The sequence below is a fragment of the Castor canadensis genome, chromosome 9 (genome assembly GCF_047511655.1).
Source record: "Castor canadensis chromosome 9, mCasCan1.hap1v2, whole genome shotgun sequence".
In the NCBI taxonomy this organism is placed as follows: domain Eukaryota; kingdom Metazoa; phylum Chordata; class Mammalia; order Rodentia; family Castoridae; genus Castor; species Castor canadensis.
In genome coordinates, this window is record NC_133394.1 from 34,882,481 (window position 1) to 34,900,123 (window position 17,643).

The 17,643-nt window shown below is 32.9% G+C and overlaps 1 protein-coding gene across 3 annotated transcripts in view; it reads left to right on the forward strand.

Moving 5' to 3' along the window:
- Positions 1 to 17,643, forward strand: part of Bank1 (B cell scaffold protein with ankyrin repeats 1) — a 297,267-nt gene that overhangs the window by 20,467 nt on the left and 259,157 nt on the right. For all 3 annotated transcript variants that reach the window (XM_074041439.1, XM_074041437.1, XM_074041440.1), the window contains exon 2: positions 16,646 to 17,044. In XM_074041439.1, the coding sequence (XP_073897540.1) occupies positions 16,646 to 17,044 (399 nt within the window). The remainder of the gene's footprint in view (positions 1 to 16,645; positions 17,045 to 17,643) is intronic.

Sequence of the window (17,643 nt, forward strand, 5' to 3'; positions counted from 1 at the left end):
AAACATCAAAAAAGTATAAAGGAAACTAATAAAGATAGTTATCAAAACTTTAGTACTTACGGGTAATCATGGAAAGCTACCTTGTTGAATTTCAAAATACCTGATCTGAAAATCCAAATGATGAGTGAGAATAAAAAATGTTAGTAAGAATTAGGGTTATACAAGGAGAGAAAGGAGGATTATTATTTCTTAGAAATTCTTAATACTTTCAAACAATTGTATTTAACTCTTAAAATATATGCATGCAAAATATACAATATGTATATTATATGGGAAATATATATGTATCTATTGATTTTAAACTTTGATTACAAGTATGAATTACATTAAGCAAGTTCAAGTGGAAATTTTTAGTTACTAGTTCTCTTTGTTTTTACAAACTCAAAAGATTATATCTAGGAAAATGTTCAATACAGTATTTAGATACCTATTTCTCTGTGCTGTATTGAAATGTAAATAATTAAGCAGTCAGATTTAATAAGTAATGTGGGTTACTAAAATTAAGAATAAATTTAAAACATTTATTTTTATATATTTAGGCCTAGTTTTATCTTTAAAACATTTACATTGTGTAAAGCTTGATATTGATAGACAATATCTTATATATTTTAATAAGAAAATTATGAACAGTTGTAATATTTCTTTCTGTTTCTTCATATTCTACAATCCTATTTCCTTGTCTAGATGTTCACATTTTTATAAAAGTTACACATAGATCTTACTATATTATATACTTCCAAATGTCAAATATTAATGAAAACAGGCCCATCACGAATTTCCATTGCTTCATTATTTCTGTTCAGAAAAATTTAGTATTCAATCTTCTACAACATATCAGCCAAGTGTAAAATAATTGAACATTTGGTTTTTTAGCTATAATTTCAAAGCCAGGTTAGTTTCCAAGTTCTATAAAATTACCAGTATTATAATATGCTATATGGGAATTTATAATAGAAAGAAAGCAATCATTCTAAAAGTTAGTATGACATGGAATACTTTAAACTCACTTTTACTGAATCACATATTGATTGTATTATAAAATCTCCTTCCCCAAATCACCATCTATACTTCTTTTTCTATAATTTTTGTAAATATCATAAATAAAATATTCACTTCAGAATCACAATGTAAATTTTAGGTACATAATTTAAAAAATGTGTCCTTTGTAAATAGGCAAACTGATTCTCATTTGACAAACAAAATCACTGGTGAATTAAGGCAGATTTTGAGTAAGTAAATTATTTAGTGAATTAAATAAGTCACATGCATTCAGTTCGTTTTTTTACAGGAAAGACTAAAATCTTTTTTTTTTTAGATCAGCAAAATTTGTGAGAAGTTAAGGACTACGGCTGTTATCAACTATGGTACTAAAAAGATTGCCCATATTAAAAAAAACCCTCTAGTTATTCTCAAACCTTAGTGGACTTACGAATTACCTAGATATTTAGTTACATCATGGCTCTTTTCTGGGACTTGTTTTTGGAAAATTGAGATCTTATCAAGTTTCCAAAGATGGACCTAAGGAAAATAAGCCCTTGACCACATTTTGAAGACAGAAGGAGTTAAAATGGGAGCAAGGTAGTTGTTATGAAGTGCTGTCACAAAATTGAGTATTTTTCTAGAGTTATCTAGTCTTTTGATCATTGCTATCTGCCCAGAAGTCTTGTTTACTGTGAGCATAGGCCCCAGAAGACCCTGGGGAGCTTCTGTGGGTGGAAGGAGATACACTTTGCTAGACCTGCTACTTCCCTTCTGGTCAAGAATGGCTAAGAGGATGCTGACATCAGGTGCTGCTGTCCTGCTGAATTTGCTTGTATGAAATGCATCGATATTCAACCTACACTTTGTTCAGTTTGTGTGTATTTTCTACTGTACAGCTATATCCCTGATATTTTAACAGCTTCACATTGGGATGCAAATTTGGAGATGAAATTTCTGCAGAGAGTTTTGCTAAATCAATATTGTTAATCAGTTAGGAAATCATAATATGACATCACAAAAAAGCTCTGGGAAGACATCAGTGTCAAGGTGGTAATCAAATGCTTGCCAGTGTAAATTGCAAGATTCTACTGCATTTAGATGACATGCAGTGTATTTATCATGTCCTTTACAGACCTTAATACAGAGGCTAAAAAGGATCAATTCACACAGTTAGATCTGCTTACTTTCTTCTGAAAGGAGTTCAAAAATAAGAAACTACCTTGATCATTGATCTGAAGTCATGATTAGCCATCCTCTCTGTCTTATTTTCCTCTACTGTCACCATCTTGCGCTTTGTAAAGAAGAGGTTTAATCGGAAAGTACAGTAAAATAAAGAAAAAAGAAGGCAGGGCATATTGGCTCATGACTGTAAACACCATTACTTGAGAGGCAGAGATTAAGAGGATCATGGTTCAAGGCCAGCCCAGGAAAAAGCTTACTGAGACCCCATCTCGACAAATATGTTAGGCAGTGGTGGTATGGTGGTACAAATCTATAATCCCAGCTATTCCAGAGGCACATATATATAGGAGGATCACATCCTGAGGCCCACCCCAGCTAAAGATGGGAGATCCTATACAAAAAATAACTAAAGCAAAAAAGCGCCGGGGATGTGGCTCAAGTGGCACAGTGCCTACCTAGCAAGCTCCAGGCTCTGAGTTCAAACCCCAGTACCACCAAAAACATGGAACTAAGAGACTTCCAACACAGTTTTCTCTTGCTCAGAACTAGGACAGCAAAGGTAGATTTGTCAGTGAAACTGAAGTTATTTTTTTTTAACCATATGAACTGGTCATGCAGTTATTTGTTGGGAACCTCCAGGAATGGACTTCAGTTTTATTTAATTTTGTCAACAGTATTGCTTGCATTGTGGTTTGATAAACAGACCATAATTTAGAGGTAAATGATGTAAATTTAAATTCAACCTTATGGCTTGCTAATAGTGTGGTTTTGGTACATCTCTTAAACTTTTTAGCTCAAGTCTTCTCAAGTTTAAAATTTTATGTTTGAATTAAATGGAGGATACTTGTCTTAAAGTTGTAATGAGATGAAGAAACGGGACAGAGGGGGGAATCAGATAATGCCTTTATTACCAATAAAGTCAATATTGTCTAATATCTTTACATATATTGGTGTAAATCTTTATTTCAAAAAAGTAGGATTTGTAAAATGAAATCTCAAAAAATAGCAGAGATACCCACGCAGCCATAAAACATCCTGGAGAACAGGCCAAAGGCTATCGAGAACATAGACGCTTGCACATTGCAGAAAGTCAATGAAACACTTGCAGATAAGAATTGGGTTACTGGTTAGAAGCCTATTTTGAATGTTGCCCCCAGTATATTTCCTTGTTTAATACTGACATAATAAAGCAAACAATATAAAAATTGGGGGTAAGTAAAATATACTATAGAATAAAATTAGAAGTATGGCACCTAGGATATATATATATATATATTTTGGAATTACTGGGATTTTGAACTCAGGGCCTCATGCTTGCTGTGAACACACTCTACCTTTTGGGTAACTCTCCCAGCCCTTTTAACTTTAGAATTTTTTTATTGATAAAATCTCATACTTTTGACCAGACTCACCTGGGATCATGATCCTCCTACCTCCACCTCTCAAGTAGCTGAAATTATAGGCATACTCCACCAAGCCAGGGTTGTTTTTTGAGATAGTGTCTTGCTAACTTTTTGCCCAGTTTGCATGGAACTGTGATTCTTCTGAGTAATTGCAATTACAGGCATGAACCACAACTCCCAGCCTGCACCCAGGACGTTTAAAGACATTTTTACTTTGAGGTTAAATGCTAAATCTGACATTTATCATTAGTGAAAATATGACAGTTGTAATTTCTTCAAAAGACAGTTTTGATTTTCAGTTATACTAATTAATATGATCAGAGATGTCCTGAAATTACTACTGGCTGGCGGAATACATTTGTATCAAATTCTGACTTCATAAATATGTAGGGTTGGGTAATATCGGCATTTAAAATTAGTAAACCTTAAAACGTATCTTATTCTTTAGTTTCTCTGTTAAAGAGCTTCCATGGAACTCTAAACCTGAAATTATTTTTCAAATTTTATAATTTTTTTCAGATTTATTTTTATAATCAAGAAGTATAGTTTACATAAATAAAATTTACCTTACTATTGTTACCTTACTATTTTAAAAAGATTTTTTGAAATCTGTACATTTGACAAATCAGTATGTTCATGGAAATTTAGTCAATTGCCATAATTATTCAAGGACAATATCTTTATTCTACATCTTCAAAATATCTGCCCTAAGTTTTGTATAATTATATGCTTTTCCTTCACATGAACTCTGTGTTTGTGAAATGTACTTTGCCAAAGGGAAAAACATTTTCAAGATGAATTTTCCTCAACCAAATAAAACCTATGAAACTTTGATCCTATTGAAACCTCAATTGTAACTCTCGCAAATTTTCGGTAAGCATTTGTTGATCACCAATGTAGCCAAAGGCTTGTACAGGTTCAATTACTCACAAAGGAAGACTGGGAAACATGAGTTGAAATCTAATTTGCTTTTATATAAGCCACAAGAGCATAAGGAAGTCATCATATGGAAGAATTTAACTTACGGGCTCATGTTTCTTAGCATTTTTCTTATTTAGTAACTTAGTATGTGTGTTTAATTCTGAAATGAAATAAGCATATTATTTCCACTCTTTCTTCTTCTTTTGTTCAATATAGATCCATAGCTCAGGCTATATTTTCTTCAAATGAAAGCGAATTAATGAATATATTGCACAAACTTAGGTAAATTAGAGGACTTTCCTTCACCACTTTCTTTCAGAGACATATATGTGTGGGTCTGTAATGGAGCAGTCAGGCACGTTGGACTGACTATGCACAGAATACATTTCAGACTCATCCAGAAACTATGTCATGCCTTTTTTACTCTGTTAACAGTTTAGGTAATCCCCCATGCGACAGTAGATGTATATTGAGGGAGAGGTCATGAAGCAGTAAGTTGTAGTGTTTCAAGAGAGTGAACCATATGCTCATAGAACTTCACTTGTCCTATGTAGACTGACCTGACTCTGATTTGTATATATCATATCCGTTTTCTAGTGGAATATGGTTTCTCATGACCAAATTAATAATTTGTTGAATCATAGAATGTTTATTTTGCCAATGACCAGTTAGGCTCCATAAACCCTTAGCATCCTATAAAAAGATATTAATCTCTGTCAGGACCCAATAATAACTTACAAGTTAATTTTTTAAAAGAGTCATTTGAAAAATAAGACATGATCTTCCTTCAAAATTGTAGGAGTATGTGTTGCAGAACTCCTATGATAGTTGACAAATAATTTATGAAGCATTATTAAAAAGCGCCAGTGAGCCTGACTGTGCATCAAGCCCTTATTATTCTAGGTCTTACTCAAAACTGGTATCCTTACTGGTTTCTTGCTAAGTGGGTGGACGTAATACTACAATGTGTATATCTTAATCAAAATTCAGACCCATCAAGTGATAAGACTGAGCAACTTGTCTTTCAATATACAGGGGTATCCTGATTTTCCTCAAGCCATTAGATATGGAGGTCTAGAAAGTTTGCCAATATTGAAGGCAAATTTCAACATTGTTTGTCCTTCACACTTTGGTATAAGTGTATCATAATATGACATCTGGAGTGTTTGCTCTTTCTTTATAACCAAGTATAGCTAATTTCATCAATTATATATTTTATATATTATACAGGATGACATATGGCATCTCAATATGGTCAGTATTTCTACAGATTTTATTATGACAGGAAGCACAGACTTGAGACAATTCAAGAAACATGCCTGAAGTCTGTTTCTTATTATCTTTATTCATTCCAATATCTGTTTATAGTTTCCATAGGCTAATTACTTTGTTCCAGTAAAAATATCATGTGTAGAATAGCAGTTAATAACAATGCCTGAATATGTTTATAAAAATCAGTTATTTTATAAGATACTATGGCTTTTGTACTAACAAACTGGTGAGTTAAATAGAGTTGGAAAGAAATGGGGCTGGAGATGTAGCTGAGAGGTAATGCATCTGCCTAACCTGCCCAAGGAGCCAGGGTTTGATTCCTAGGACCATTACATCTTCCAAGTCTTTGTTGGCAGCACAAATCTTCATAATACTCTAAAGAATATGGGAGTTTTGTTTCGTTTTTTAGTTTACTATGCAGATGGTGTTCAGTAGTTCTAGAAACTTACAGTTTACCCTTTTATCATATTATTTCTCATTTTCTATAAGGATTCTGATATTTTCTATATAAATATATTGTCACTATACATTCTTGGTTTTAAACACACCCATAAGTTATTTCTAAGGCCCGCTGGAACCATTATTATATATGTACAAGACAATGTATCATTTATGACTACATCTGACTTCCATACATCTGACTTACTGCTGTCTCATGGAGGTATTTTGAGTCTTTGGGAATTTGTGTGAGTTGAGACCATTATTATCACTAGATGACAGTATATGTCACTAGAAGATATTTTCTGGCATTCTGCTATGGATGTTCTTTCACCCACTGTACACGTGGAAGCCAGTCAGTGTGAGGAAGGCTTAGAGGATCTTCTTCGTACCTATGTATAAGAGCACAGAAGAATCATTTGTCAAAGGGACTTGATCTTTCCTCAGTCAAATGCCTCTGAGTATATAATTAACTTAAGAATCTGTGAATTTCCATTATGTCAATTGCAGTCTGTTTCTGCACTCAAATTTTGACTTTTTATTTATCTAGATGAAATAAAGATAGGCTATATACATATTTCATCCCTATAGATACCCCTCAATTGCCGTTATGATCATTGCAGTTTAAAACACTTAGATTGCTTACATTGTCTGTAATGATTAAATGCTGACATTTATTCTCTATAAATCCAAAACTTCATTATTCCAATTCGCATCAGAACATTTAATTCAGAGGTCCAATCCTAATCATTATCTCCATGCTGCAAAGGACAGACAACACAGTGCATGAATAGATTTCTTAATTCTCATGAAGAGAATGTTCAAAACACTTTAGAGAGCACGTCAGCAAACTACAGCCAGTGACAAAAGCAGCTGGTGCCTGTTTGCACCAGCTAAGAATGGTTTTTATGCTTTTTAAGTGCTGCACAAAAAGGAAGAGGAAGAAGAAAGGAGGAAGGGCAGAAGAGATCTTGTGACCCACAAAACCTGAAGTATTTACCACCTAGTCTTTTACAGAAGGTTTACCTGTTGACACCTAATCTTTATCCTAGCAGGAACATTTATGCAATGCAGCTACCTTGAGTATAGGCCACCTTGGATTCTAAGCTTTAATCAACCATTCTAAGAGGCTGGTAATGTCACTCCATATATTTGAGTTAACAGTAAATCCTGAATGCTATATGATAAATCCACATATATCCAATTTTCTATTTTTCCTTCTTCAGTTTAATAACCCTTAAAAATCATCCCATCTATACTTTCAGACTCATGCTGACCAGATAGTCTCTCTAGAATATTCCTCTTTCCCTTTTGAAATCAAATTCAGTTTGTTGATCCTATAGGCAATCAGTGGGTAATATTGGCATAGATATTAAGAAAAGTTGACTTTAATTCTAAGGAAATTGCCTCAAGACAAGTATTTGAAAACTTGTTTTTGTTGTTATTTGTTTCTTTGCTTATTTTTATAAGGAAATACCAGTTCCATCTGTTAAGGAAAATCCAGAAACATTTGGAATTTCTAAGTTGTCAGACACATGTTGGCCTTATTTTCCTTATATCTAAGTCTTATAATTCTATGTCTTCCTAAACAATGCTCTTATATTAAGAATCCTGGAGGGATTTTGCTGTGACAGGAGTTCTGGCTATCTTTGTATGTGCACATGCTCTTTACATCTGTCTGAGCAGCCATTCCACCCCACACCTGTTCCAAATCCCTAGAATCCCTACCTCTACATATTAACTAAGTTCTATAACATTAGATCGCCTAAAACTTTTCACTGACACTCCACCCCAATAATAACTGGTGAACACTCCAGTCACATGGTGCCTCTGCATGCCACAAATTGCCAGTGTACTATGTATCCTCCAAAATAATGAGAGCAACACAGTTCTAAAATCCACCTTACAGATTCTGTTTTCTGAGGATGATCTTTATACTTGTATTAATCAGGCTCCTGGCAGGAAGCAGATGGTACCACTAAAGATTTTAACTGGAAAAAAAAACATAATAAAGGGATTATTTACTGAGACATGCAGGACTGAAGAATTCAAGAAGGGATAGATTGTGAAGCATTTAGACTAACAGCAGCAGGAATCCTTTACTATGGCTGTGAGGGAAGGGAAGGGAAATTGGTTATTGGAGCTGCATGAAAACCAGAGTGATGGAGAAAAGCCTCACACAAAGGGCAATGCAAGAAAGCAGCCACTGCCAAAACTGGAATGGGGGCTGAGTGGGAGGGCCAATAAATAACCCCATTATCCTTTTCATCTTTTGATGCTTTGCTGCAGCCTTCCATTGAAGTAGGCGTGGGTGTCTGGGTATGTAATCCACAGGGCCAGCCTCTAGTAGAAGGATCAATCTGGGACATTATAGAAAGTAAACAGGTCCTAAAGAGATCAGTTCTGAGACTGAGTGGGATGAATAAGAGGTACTTAAGAGACTGTGTGAGATGATAATGCTATGATATTTCATTGACTATGACATGACTTTTTCCTGTTCAAATTAGAATTCACTTTATAATTTCTAGTATATTTTAGTTTATTTGAACGTATTACCCTTTTTCTTAAAAATAACATAAAACAATGTGCTGTCTCAAGACCTGAGTTGTCTTAGAATCAATAATCTATAGAGTAATGACAATAAAAGGAGAGGACGGATGCAGATACTTCAGGAATACAATTCCTCAAATTTGTACTAAGTGAGTTTGAAACATTGTTTAAACCTCTGTACAGATCTAGAATTGTTTTTTAAATAAATGAACTATTAACAATTTGTACCAATTGAAGCCCAATATTCTATTCTAATCTAGTTTTGAGTGAGTGTGTCACTAGCAATGACACTGCCCAGTGAAGTATAGAAGTGAGGAAAGAAAAAAGAATTTGACTGATGTGTATTCTGGACAGGGAACCCTTGATCCATTGTAGTTCAGTTAAAATAACCATATTATATTGGAGACTTTGAATGATTCATCCTAAATGGTTATTAGTAAGTGGACTAAAGTACTAGTAAGTGAACAGTCATTAGTTAGTAGACTAGATGATCAGTATAATTTTTGGTTTGAACTTGATGCTCTGGGTTTGAGTATCAACTGAACTACTTACTAGGTTAATCTTGAGCAAGTAAATTAATTGATATAAAAAGCTGCAGTTTCCTGAAAGCAAAATAATTATAAAATAACACTTACCTTATAGGATTTTTGTGAGGTTAAATAAATCTTTAAGAAAATCCCTGATGCACAGTTAGAGACTATAAAATTATACTATTATTAATGTTGTTTGTTTTCCAAAAATATGGTCCATGCGTACTCCTCTTAGACACCTAAAAACTACTTCCAACATAATGTATCACCAGATAGAAACTTTGAAAAGAATTGATTATTTTAATAACAAAGATATCTATAATCCTTTGTATATCTTATTGGGTGAGATATGATTGTAGGAGCATTAAGACATACTCTTTCTGCTTTCAGTTGTATATAGTGTTACTGGAAAAAGCTGGTAATTGCTTGGTACCTATTTCCCATGTCATGATAAGCATATTATATGCAACTTTTAGGACAGTACTCTCAACTATCCTTCTCAATACTTGTAGGGTTTTTTTTTTATTTTCAATTTTATTTGTTGGCCTACAAGGTCTAAAAAGTGATTGGAGGTGAGACATACATTCTCAGTTTATGTATATGGAGGTTGAGAGGTATTGACAAAATCATTTAACAATTGATTCTGTTTGTTTACATAAAAGAAACAATTGCTTCCTTGGTTAAGTATTAGTATAGGTATAATTCTATGAGGCATAGAATTATTTTTTTGCACCTTAAAAAGAGCAAGAAAGGAGAAAACTCTGAATTTGTATAAAAATAATTTTTGCTGATCATTCTTTACTATAACTAAAAAGCATAATCCTAAAATGGTTTGATAACCCCTTATTTTCGAAAAGAAGTAAGTTAAATAGTGTACATGTATAGAGATTTCTGAGGAAGACTCTGAGAAATAGACTTCAGAACAGGGAGTTTATTTAGAGGGTGAGTCAATGAAGCACTAGAGACAGAATGCAGCATGTGAGGCAGGAAATGGAGAAAGGCCATGATGTGTATATTAATAAGCAAAATAGTTCATTGAGCAATTATTATAACTCAGTATCACTTAGGATCCTCTAATTACTGTGTAGAATAAGACTCAGAATTGTCCATGATAGGATGCAGGAGCTGTTACACACTTACTTCCACCTCACTTTGTCTGAGATAATCCCAAACCCCTCTGCTCACTAATCTCCTGTACCTCTGAGCTGCAGGGAGGTGCACAGTAAGGAAGCTCCTTCAGCATCAGAGGGCAGATGTGATCTTTGTATTTAATAACTGACCACTAAGTGAAGCTGGTATTCTAGGGAGGGGTGGGAAATGCTTCAGTACATCCACTACATAAATATAGAGAGATATTGTCCAAGAAACACTTGGTACTTTCTTCCACTGTTAATACGTGAAATTAATCACCTTTCCTGGAAGAGAAATATGAGTTATAATGTTTCAACATCTTATTCCCTTTGGAAAAACCCCAGTTTTGTTTCCTGTGGTACTAGAAATAACATTACAAAGTTGAATAATTTAACTAATGTATGTGTGGGTGTGATTAGGTTAATGTCCGTGTTGTCACTATTGTCTCCATTGCGGCTATAACTATTTTTTGTAATTGTCTCCTTGTTTTTCTTCTGCACTTTGGTTACCAGTTAGAAAAAAAATAATATTACAAATATGCATCATGCAATTTTTTCCATTATGCACAATAAAAACTTGGGTTTGAGATTGGAACTTATTTTTAGAAATCAGCTATTTGAAGCTATGCTTATTGAATAGGAACAATCTTGATTTATGTTTAGTTTCATTCTTTTGGTAATATGTATATTCTGTTTTCTGTATAAAAGCAATTATTGATATGTCATTGATATAAATTTCCTTCACGTTTAAAAATTCATTATAATATTTTATAAGATAAATAAATGAGAAGTTGACTGAAAGAACACTTTATAGTAAATTTACAAAAATTAGTACAGGTATATTTTTTTCTGTAAAACCAAAAATATGATGTCATTTACTTTAAATTAATTACAGTACTGGGAATTGAGCCAGGGCTTCATACTTGCTAAGCAAGCAATCTATTACTTGAGCTGCACCTCCAGCCCAAATGCTGTCATTTACTTTTACATTTTAAATAACTTCATTGCAGACTTTAATTGCATCTTTAATAATAATGTTCTTTTATTTTGGTTTAGCTTTCTGATAATGAACATTTTGTATTTCCATATTTCAGGTTCATCATTTATTGTTTCATTTCACAATCTATAAAACTTGACTAATCTTTAGGACAGTAACCCTTGTTAAATCAGGAGAGTAATGATTTAGGCTTGGTTTAGTTTAAGTGTATAAAATAAAGTACGTTGCTATTAGTCTGCTCTTAAGAATTCATAGATAACTTTCATTGGGTCTGCAGTCTACATATTACTCAAATTCAAGGTTCTGTTCTCTAGAACAAAGAAAAAAAGTATAGCATGACTATTCAAAGGGCCTTTTGTGTTTACACTCAACTTGGTTTCATGTGGAAAAAAGTGGAAAGCAACATAAAGATAAGTGATTACCTTTTGTGACTCTGACAAGTTACCTAACCCTCTTAGGGCTCAGTGTGATCATCCATAAAAGAATGGTAAAACCTACTCTATTCAGTTTTGTGAGGATTAAATAAGGTAGCACACGTTAACTGATTTGCAACCTGCCTGGTACGTGGAAAGTCTCGGCAGATCATAACTGAGAAAGTTAAAGACTCAAAGACTGAAGAAATTTCATCTATAGAGAAGAAAGGAATGACATTCAATACTTATCTTTAGGCTCTTGAAAACTGGCATACGGAAGTTGTTGACAAAGTTTAAATCAAATACAAATATAAAAAGAAGGCTCAATTTTCAACATAAGTTTAAAAAATGCCCCAGAGTATTCAAAAGGACAACTTGTATAATTTTCTTGGGATTTTGTGAGAGGGAGGTTATACTTGTTTCTAGAATTGATACCATGTAGCTCAGGCTTTTGTGATACCTGACCTCATAAGAAGGGAGCAATCATTCTGTAATTTTATTGATTTAGATTGTAGATTCAAGAACTAAATTCTACATAGATAACTGTGTTCTTGAAGTCCATCATTAATATGTATATTATACATATATTGATGAATATATAATGTGTGTATTAATGGAGTGCATCTGTTTCCTTCCTTTTTCTCAAACAGGTAACCAGAGTCCCACAAAACATTCACATAGTTAAGATTACCCCATAAACTGCTTAATATTGACCAATCTGATCCATTTAATGATCAAAGAGTCCATTTTAATCTGTCATAACCTTTGCTGTTAGAGATTAAAAGTATGGGTTATCAAGCAAACTGCCTGCACTGGAATCCTGATTCTAATATCACTTCAGTTTTCCCATTTGTAAAATGAGAATGACATTAGTGCTTACTTCATAGGCAATCTTGAGAATTAAAAGAAATAGCATATAAAATACACAGAGCTTAAACACTTATTAATTTTGAATATTAGTTTATTTTATTACAATATTTTTATAAACTATAGAGCACCTTATGCTGAAATATATAATAAAAAGAAAACTTTTCCTTTACTGTTCTTCAAAAAAAAAAGTACTAAATTGTGGCATCATATTTGTGCTTATATACTTAGCAGCCAGGCTGGGTGAGACCCTACACACAGAATAACAGAACTACAATGATGATTCACACACAATTTGTGTGAGATTCTTATATACTTTCAGCCAGAATTTTTTCTCATTTTGTATATATTAATATACTTAAAAACTTATTGAATATTTATTTACAGATTTATGGTGGGCGTAAAGTAGAAATCAATAAACTGGAAATAAAGTATGTGCCCTTGGAGATAATACTTACATAATGAAAAAAGACAGAAGTACAAAAAATATGTAAAATTAACATTTGGATAAAAATGCAAAGATCCCGTCAGTGATGGAGAAAATACACTCCCTGTATCAGGAGGACAAAAAGATACCTGGGGATTGCTAGAGTTTTGGTGCTTTACATAATACCATCCACACTGACTTTGAGAGATGATTATTTTGTTTTGTAAAATAATAGAAGTTTATAATAAAAATGTAAGCATTATGGAAGAGTGAGAAAACCAAAACCATACTTTGCTTAAAATCGTCTCTCACAAATGACTTGCTAGTAATTCATGAAATTATTTTAGATAGTCAGGAAATGATTGTTTAAATAAAAATGAGATCATACTCTGTATGCTGTTTTTCAATTTGACAGTATACATTGAATAAAATTGAAGGGGCACTAATTTTCAGATAATTTTTTTTACCCAGTACTTTTTAGCCTATTTATTATTGTTTAGGGTGAAATGAATGATAGTACAAAAATATTGACAGAAGGAAGTAACTTTGAAATTCTCATTTCAAATGCAGGCAGTATTGAAGGTCTCAGTTCTATACAAAATGAAGCAAGTATTTACTTTCTCCATCCCCAAATGCTTGGTTTCCCCGTTCTACAATGATTTTTATTTTGTTAGTAGTTTTTATTTTGAATTTTTTTGGCAGTGTTGAGGCTATACCCCAGAGCCTTGGGCATACCAGGCAAGTGTTCTACCACTGAGCTATACCCCCAGCCATTCTGCATTGTGTTTTGTAATGCAGTCATAATGCTGTCATTATGTAGTCTGAGTTCTGCACAGACATCCTTTCAAGTTACCCTCTGTTCTTTTCCAAAGCTTTTACATTTTCATTTACTTTACTTTGGTCCTGCTATTTTCTGGTTGGAATTTTTTTCTGTTATTTAAATTTTTATTAAAGTTATATTTTCATACAGAACAATGATAAAACATCTCTAATGGCACTCAACAGTTTTCCATTCCCCAAATCATTTTAAGAACTACAATGCTTTCAAATGTTTCTTTTTTGTTCTATCACATATTCAAGCTATTTATTTCCCATTTTTAAATTTATTTTAACTAATGCACAAAAAGATAAACATTGTATATGTTTATAAGTTACCATGTGCTATATTGGTTACCTGTACATATTGTGTAATGATAAGTATTGGTATTTCTGGATTTGTTAATTTTAGCTATTATCTGTTGGCTTCTATCCATTGTAATGTTAAATAAGGATTACATCTCTTAGTTCATCTGACTCTTCTTTTAGTCTCTAGGATATTTTAATTCTAACTTGCAGTTAAATGATTAATTAGTTTTTACATGATTACATTATATGTATATTTATAAGATTGATCCAATGGTGTATTATTTCACTTTCCTTTCTTTTGCTTTTCAGGAATTAATGTTTACTTCATTTAAAATTTTTATGTGCACAATATTGCATTGTACCTATTTTAACTTAAAAATCCTATCTTAACAAACTTATATTATTACCATCTTTTCTCAAACTTTCAAATATGTGTGATAATATTATAATCACTGTATTTCCTATGAATCTTTTTCCAAAAATGCCCCATCCACCTGCTATAAAACCCAATTGGTGTCTAGACTCTTGAAAAGCTACTGTCTGAGACTGTCTTCTTCTACTTTTGTCTAATATACCTGCTGATTACAGTTTGTTTATCCACATAACCTGAGAAATATGAGTGGATTAACTTCTGTATATGTATACATTTATGTGACCTCCTACCAGATCAAGAAAGAGAACATTTCCAGAGTTTCAAGAGGTTCTCTCATGCCTGCTTTCATTCAGAAATCCTGCTGTCAGATATTGATTATAAAATATTTTATATTTTATAATTTTATATTTATATAATTTTATATATTAAATTTTTGTATTTTATAAAAATTATAAAATTTTTTAGTGTATCTTTTGTTTTCTTCTACTCTAAGCTTTTATATTATTGCTATATTTAATCCTTTCCTTTTCTGACTCTTATCCAAGTATATTTTACCAAGTTGCTTTTACCTTATTTATTTATTTTTGCATTTGCTTTAAGAAACATTAAGCTTTGTTTTAGGCCAGAAATTAAAATAGTATCTATATTGAATCTACTCATTACTTTAAAATTTTATCTAGGTAATTGTATTGTTTCAGCTTTCAACTTATCTCCTATTTATTATACTCTTTCATATTATTTTTAAAATTAAATCAACTTGTGTTTTATTGTTTTATTTATAGTCTTTTTAATACTATGAAGGACTGCCATAGATTTTTCCCCTACTTAATTCCTGCTAAGTTACTTTTATTATGATGACCATAATTTTTATTGTTAATATTAAGATTGTTATTATTTATTTAGTCTCTTTCCATAATTACTAATTTCTACTGCTAGTTTTTCACATTGGTCATGTTTCTCTTAACTCAAGTTAGACTTTGTATTTGCTTAATATGGGCAGATAAATTTTCCTTTAAATTTCCTTCCTTATCTTAGTTTATTTTTAAATTTTCCCCGCAAGCTACTGTTTGAAAAACAGACTCTAAACTCCAGTCTGCCTTTTGTGGTCAGAGGGAGGAGAAGGAAAATTTGTTTGTGTCCTGTTCTCACTGGAGGTCCTGGGTGGTAGTGGCAATTCAGACCCTCTAAAATGTCTTCTACAAGTTCCCTTCCTTCTCATGGGTAGGGTTGAGTATGTGCGAGTTGGTTGATTTTACTGACTCAGCTATGAGCCCAGCTTGTAGAGAGTGGTGACACCCTTTCCTGCTTCTGCAGACACCTGTGACCAGCTATCAGATAAGAAAGAAATGCATGAGGACATTGAGAGTGGGCTGACTCCAGTTCTTCATCAGTCTTGATTCTAGAGTGGGACTTAGGTTTAGGATTAGTGCAGTTCTACCAGAACTTCCCATTTATTTCATTGATATCAACTTTTTAGTGTCTGCCATGAGATTACCACCTTTAGTTCATTTCTGGTATTGAATTTCTTTCTTTTTAAAGTATATTTTTATTTTGTTGGTTAATTGGGGATGGAAAGTCCCCAATTGGGGATGTATGTACCCATCTATACCTGGAAGAAATAAGTTGAAGTTCTTTAATTTTTTTCTCTGTTTCGTCTTTCGACAAGACTTATTTGTTTTTAAACATTTGTTTAGAACACAGTGGCTCAAATGAGTGAAATACAATAATAATTAAAGTAAAATTTGTAGTCACTGGAGAACCATGCTTGGGCACCAGCACCCTTAACCCAACAGGATAGTGTCCATTTTTCCACAAGGCCTCTCACTTATCTCTGCTGACCATCTGAGATTTATGCTGTACGTTGAGTACAGAGGAGATAGAGCATGAACTGTGTTGCATCCTTATGGTATCTGTAGTCCTATACACTTATGATGGGATAATATAAATTCTCTCATTCACCTCTGGTATAAGAAAATTATTGTATTGCTGTTAGCATTTCAAATAAAAGAAAAATAATGCATTATTTTCTCTTCTAGGGATGACAAAAGATATCATAGTGATGTATGAAGAAGACGCTGAGGAATGGGCCCTGTACTTGAGGGAAATATTTTTGCATATTGTGAAAAGAGAAACCATCCTGTTATATCGCTTGGAGAATTTCTCTCTTAGACATTTGGAATTGCTAAGCTTGAACTCTTACAAATGTAAACTTTTGATATTATCGAATAACCTGCTTAAGGATCTAACTCCAAAGAAATGTCAGTTTCTGGAAAAAATACTTCACCCACCAGAAACTGTAGTCACTCTACTTTGTGGAATGAGAAGTTCGGATCAGCTCTATAAATTATTAAGCATCCCTGTGAGCAGATGGGAGATCTCAACCAAGCAGGAGCCCGAAGACTACATCTCTGTAATCAAGCGAGTCATATTCAGAGGTAGTGTTGACAGATTCTCTTTGTTTTTATTTGCTTATTTTTTTAAGCTTAAAGTTTTAAAGTGTTTTTAAACCAATAAACATCAGATATTAGGATACAAGTAGAATATGGATATTAACTTTATTTAGTTTTACATTGTATTTTCCACAAAATGCATTAAAGGTCTTAATTTTTAGCTTTGTTCCAATCAATGCTTATCAACTGTTCTAAAAATGGATTATAAATATATCTATTAGGACAGCTTGGATGAGACCATGGCAGAACAAGTATGTTATGCTATGCTACGTGCCAGTTTGTTTCTGGAAGCTGGTTTCTTCTGTAAGTGGTGAGACTTGAATTAATATTATTTACCATATATTGTTACCAGTCAGTAGCAGTTCACCGTTTGAAGGTCTGGGTTGGAGTTAAAGAGTTTCTGTTGTGCTGATAATTGCATAGTATCTGTTATTATAGAATGAAATGTCATTTTTATTTATTTTAGACTACTATATAAAGAGCAAAACACAAGGTCTTAGACATAATTACATCTCTTGTAATAGTCAAAAGTGAACCTTACAATGTTAAAGTTCTCCCTTCTACAGTTCTGTTCCAGGTGTTGA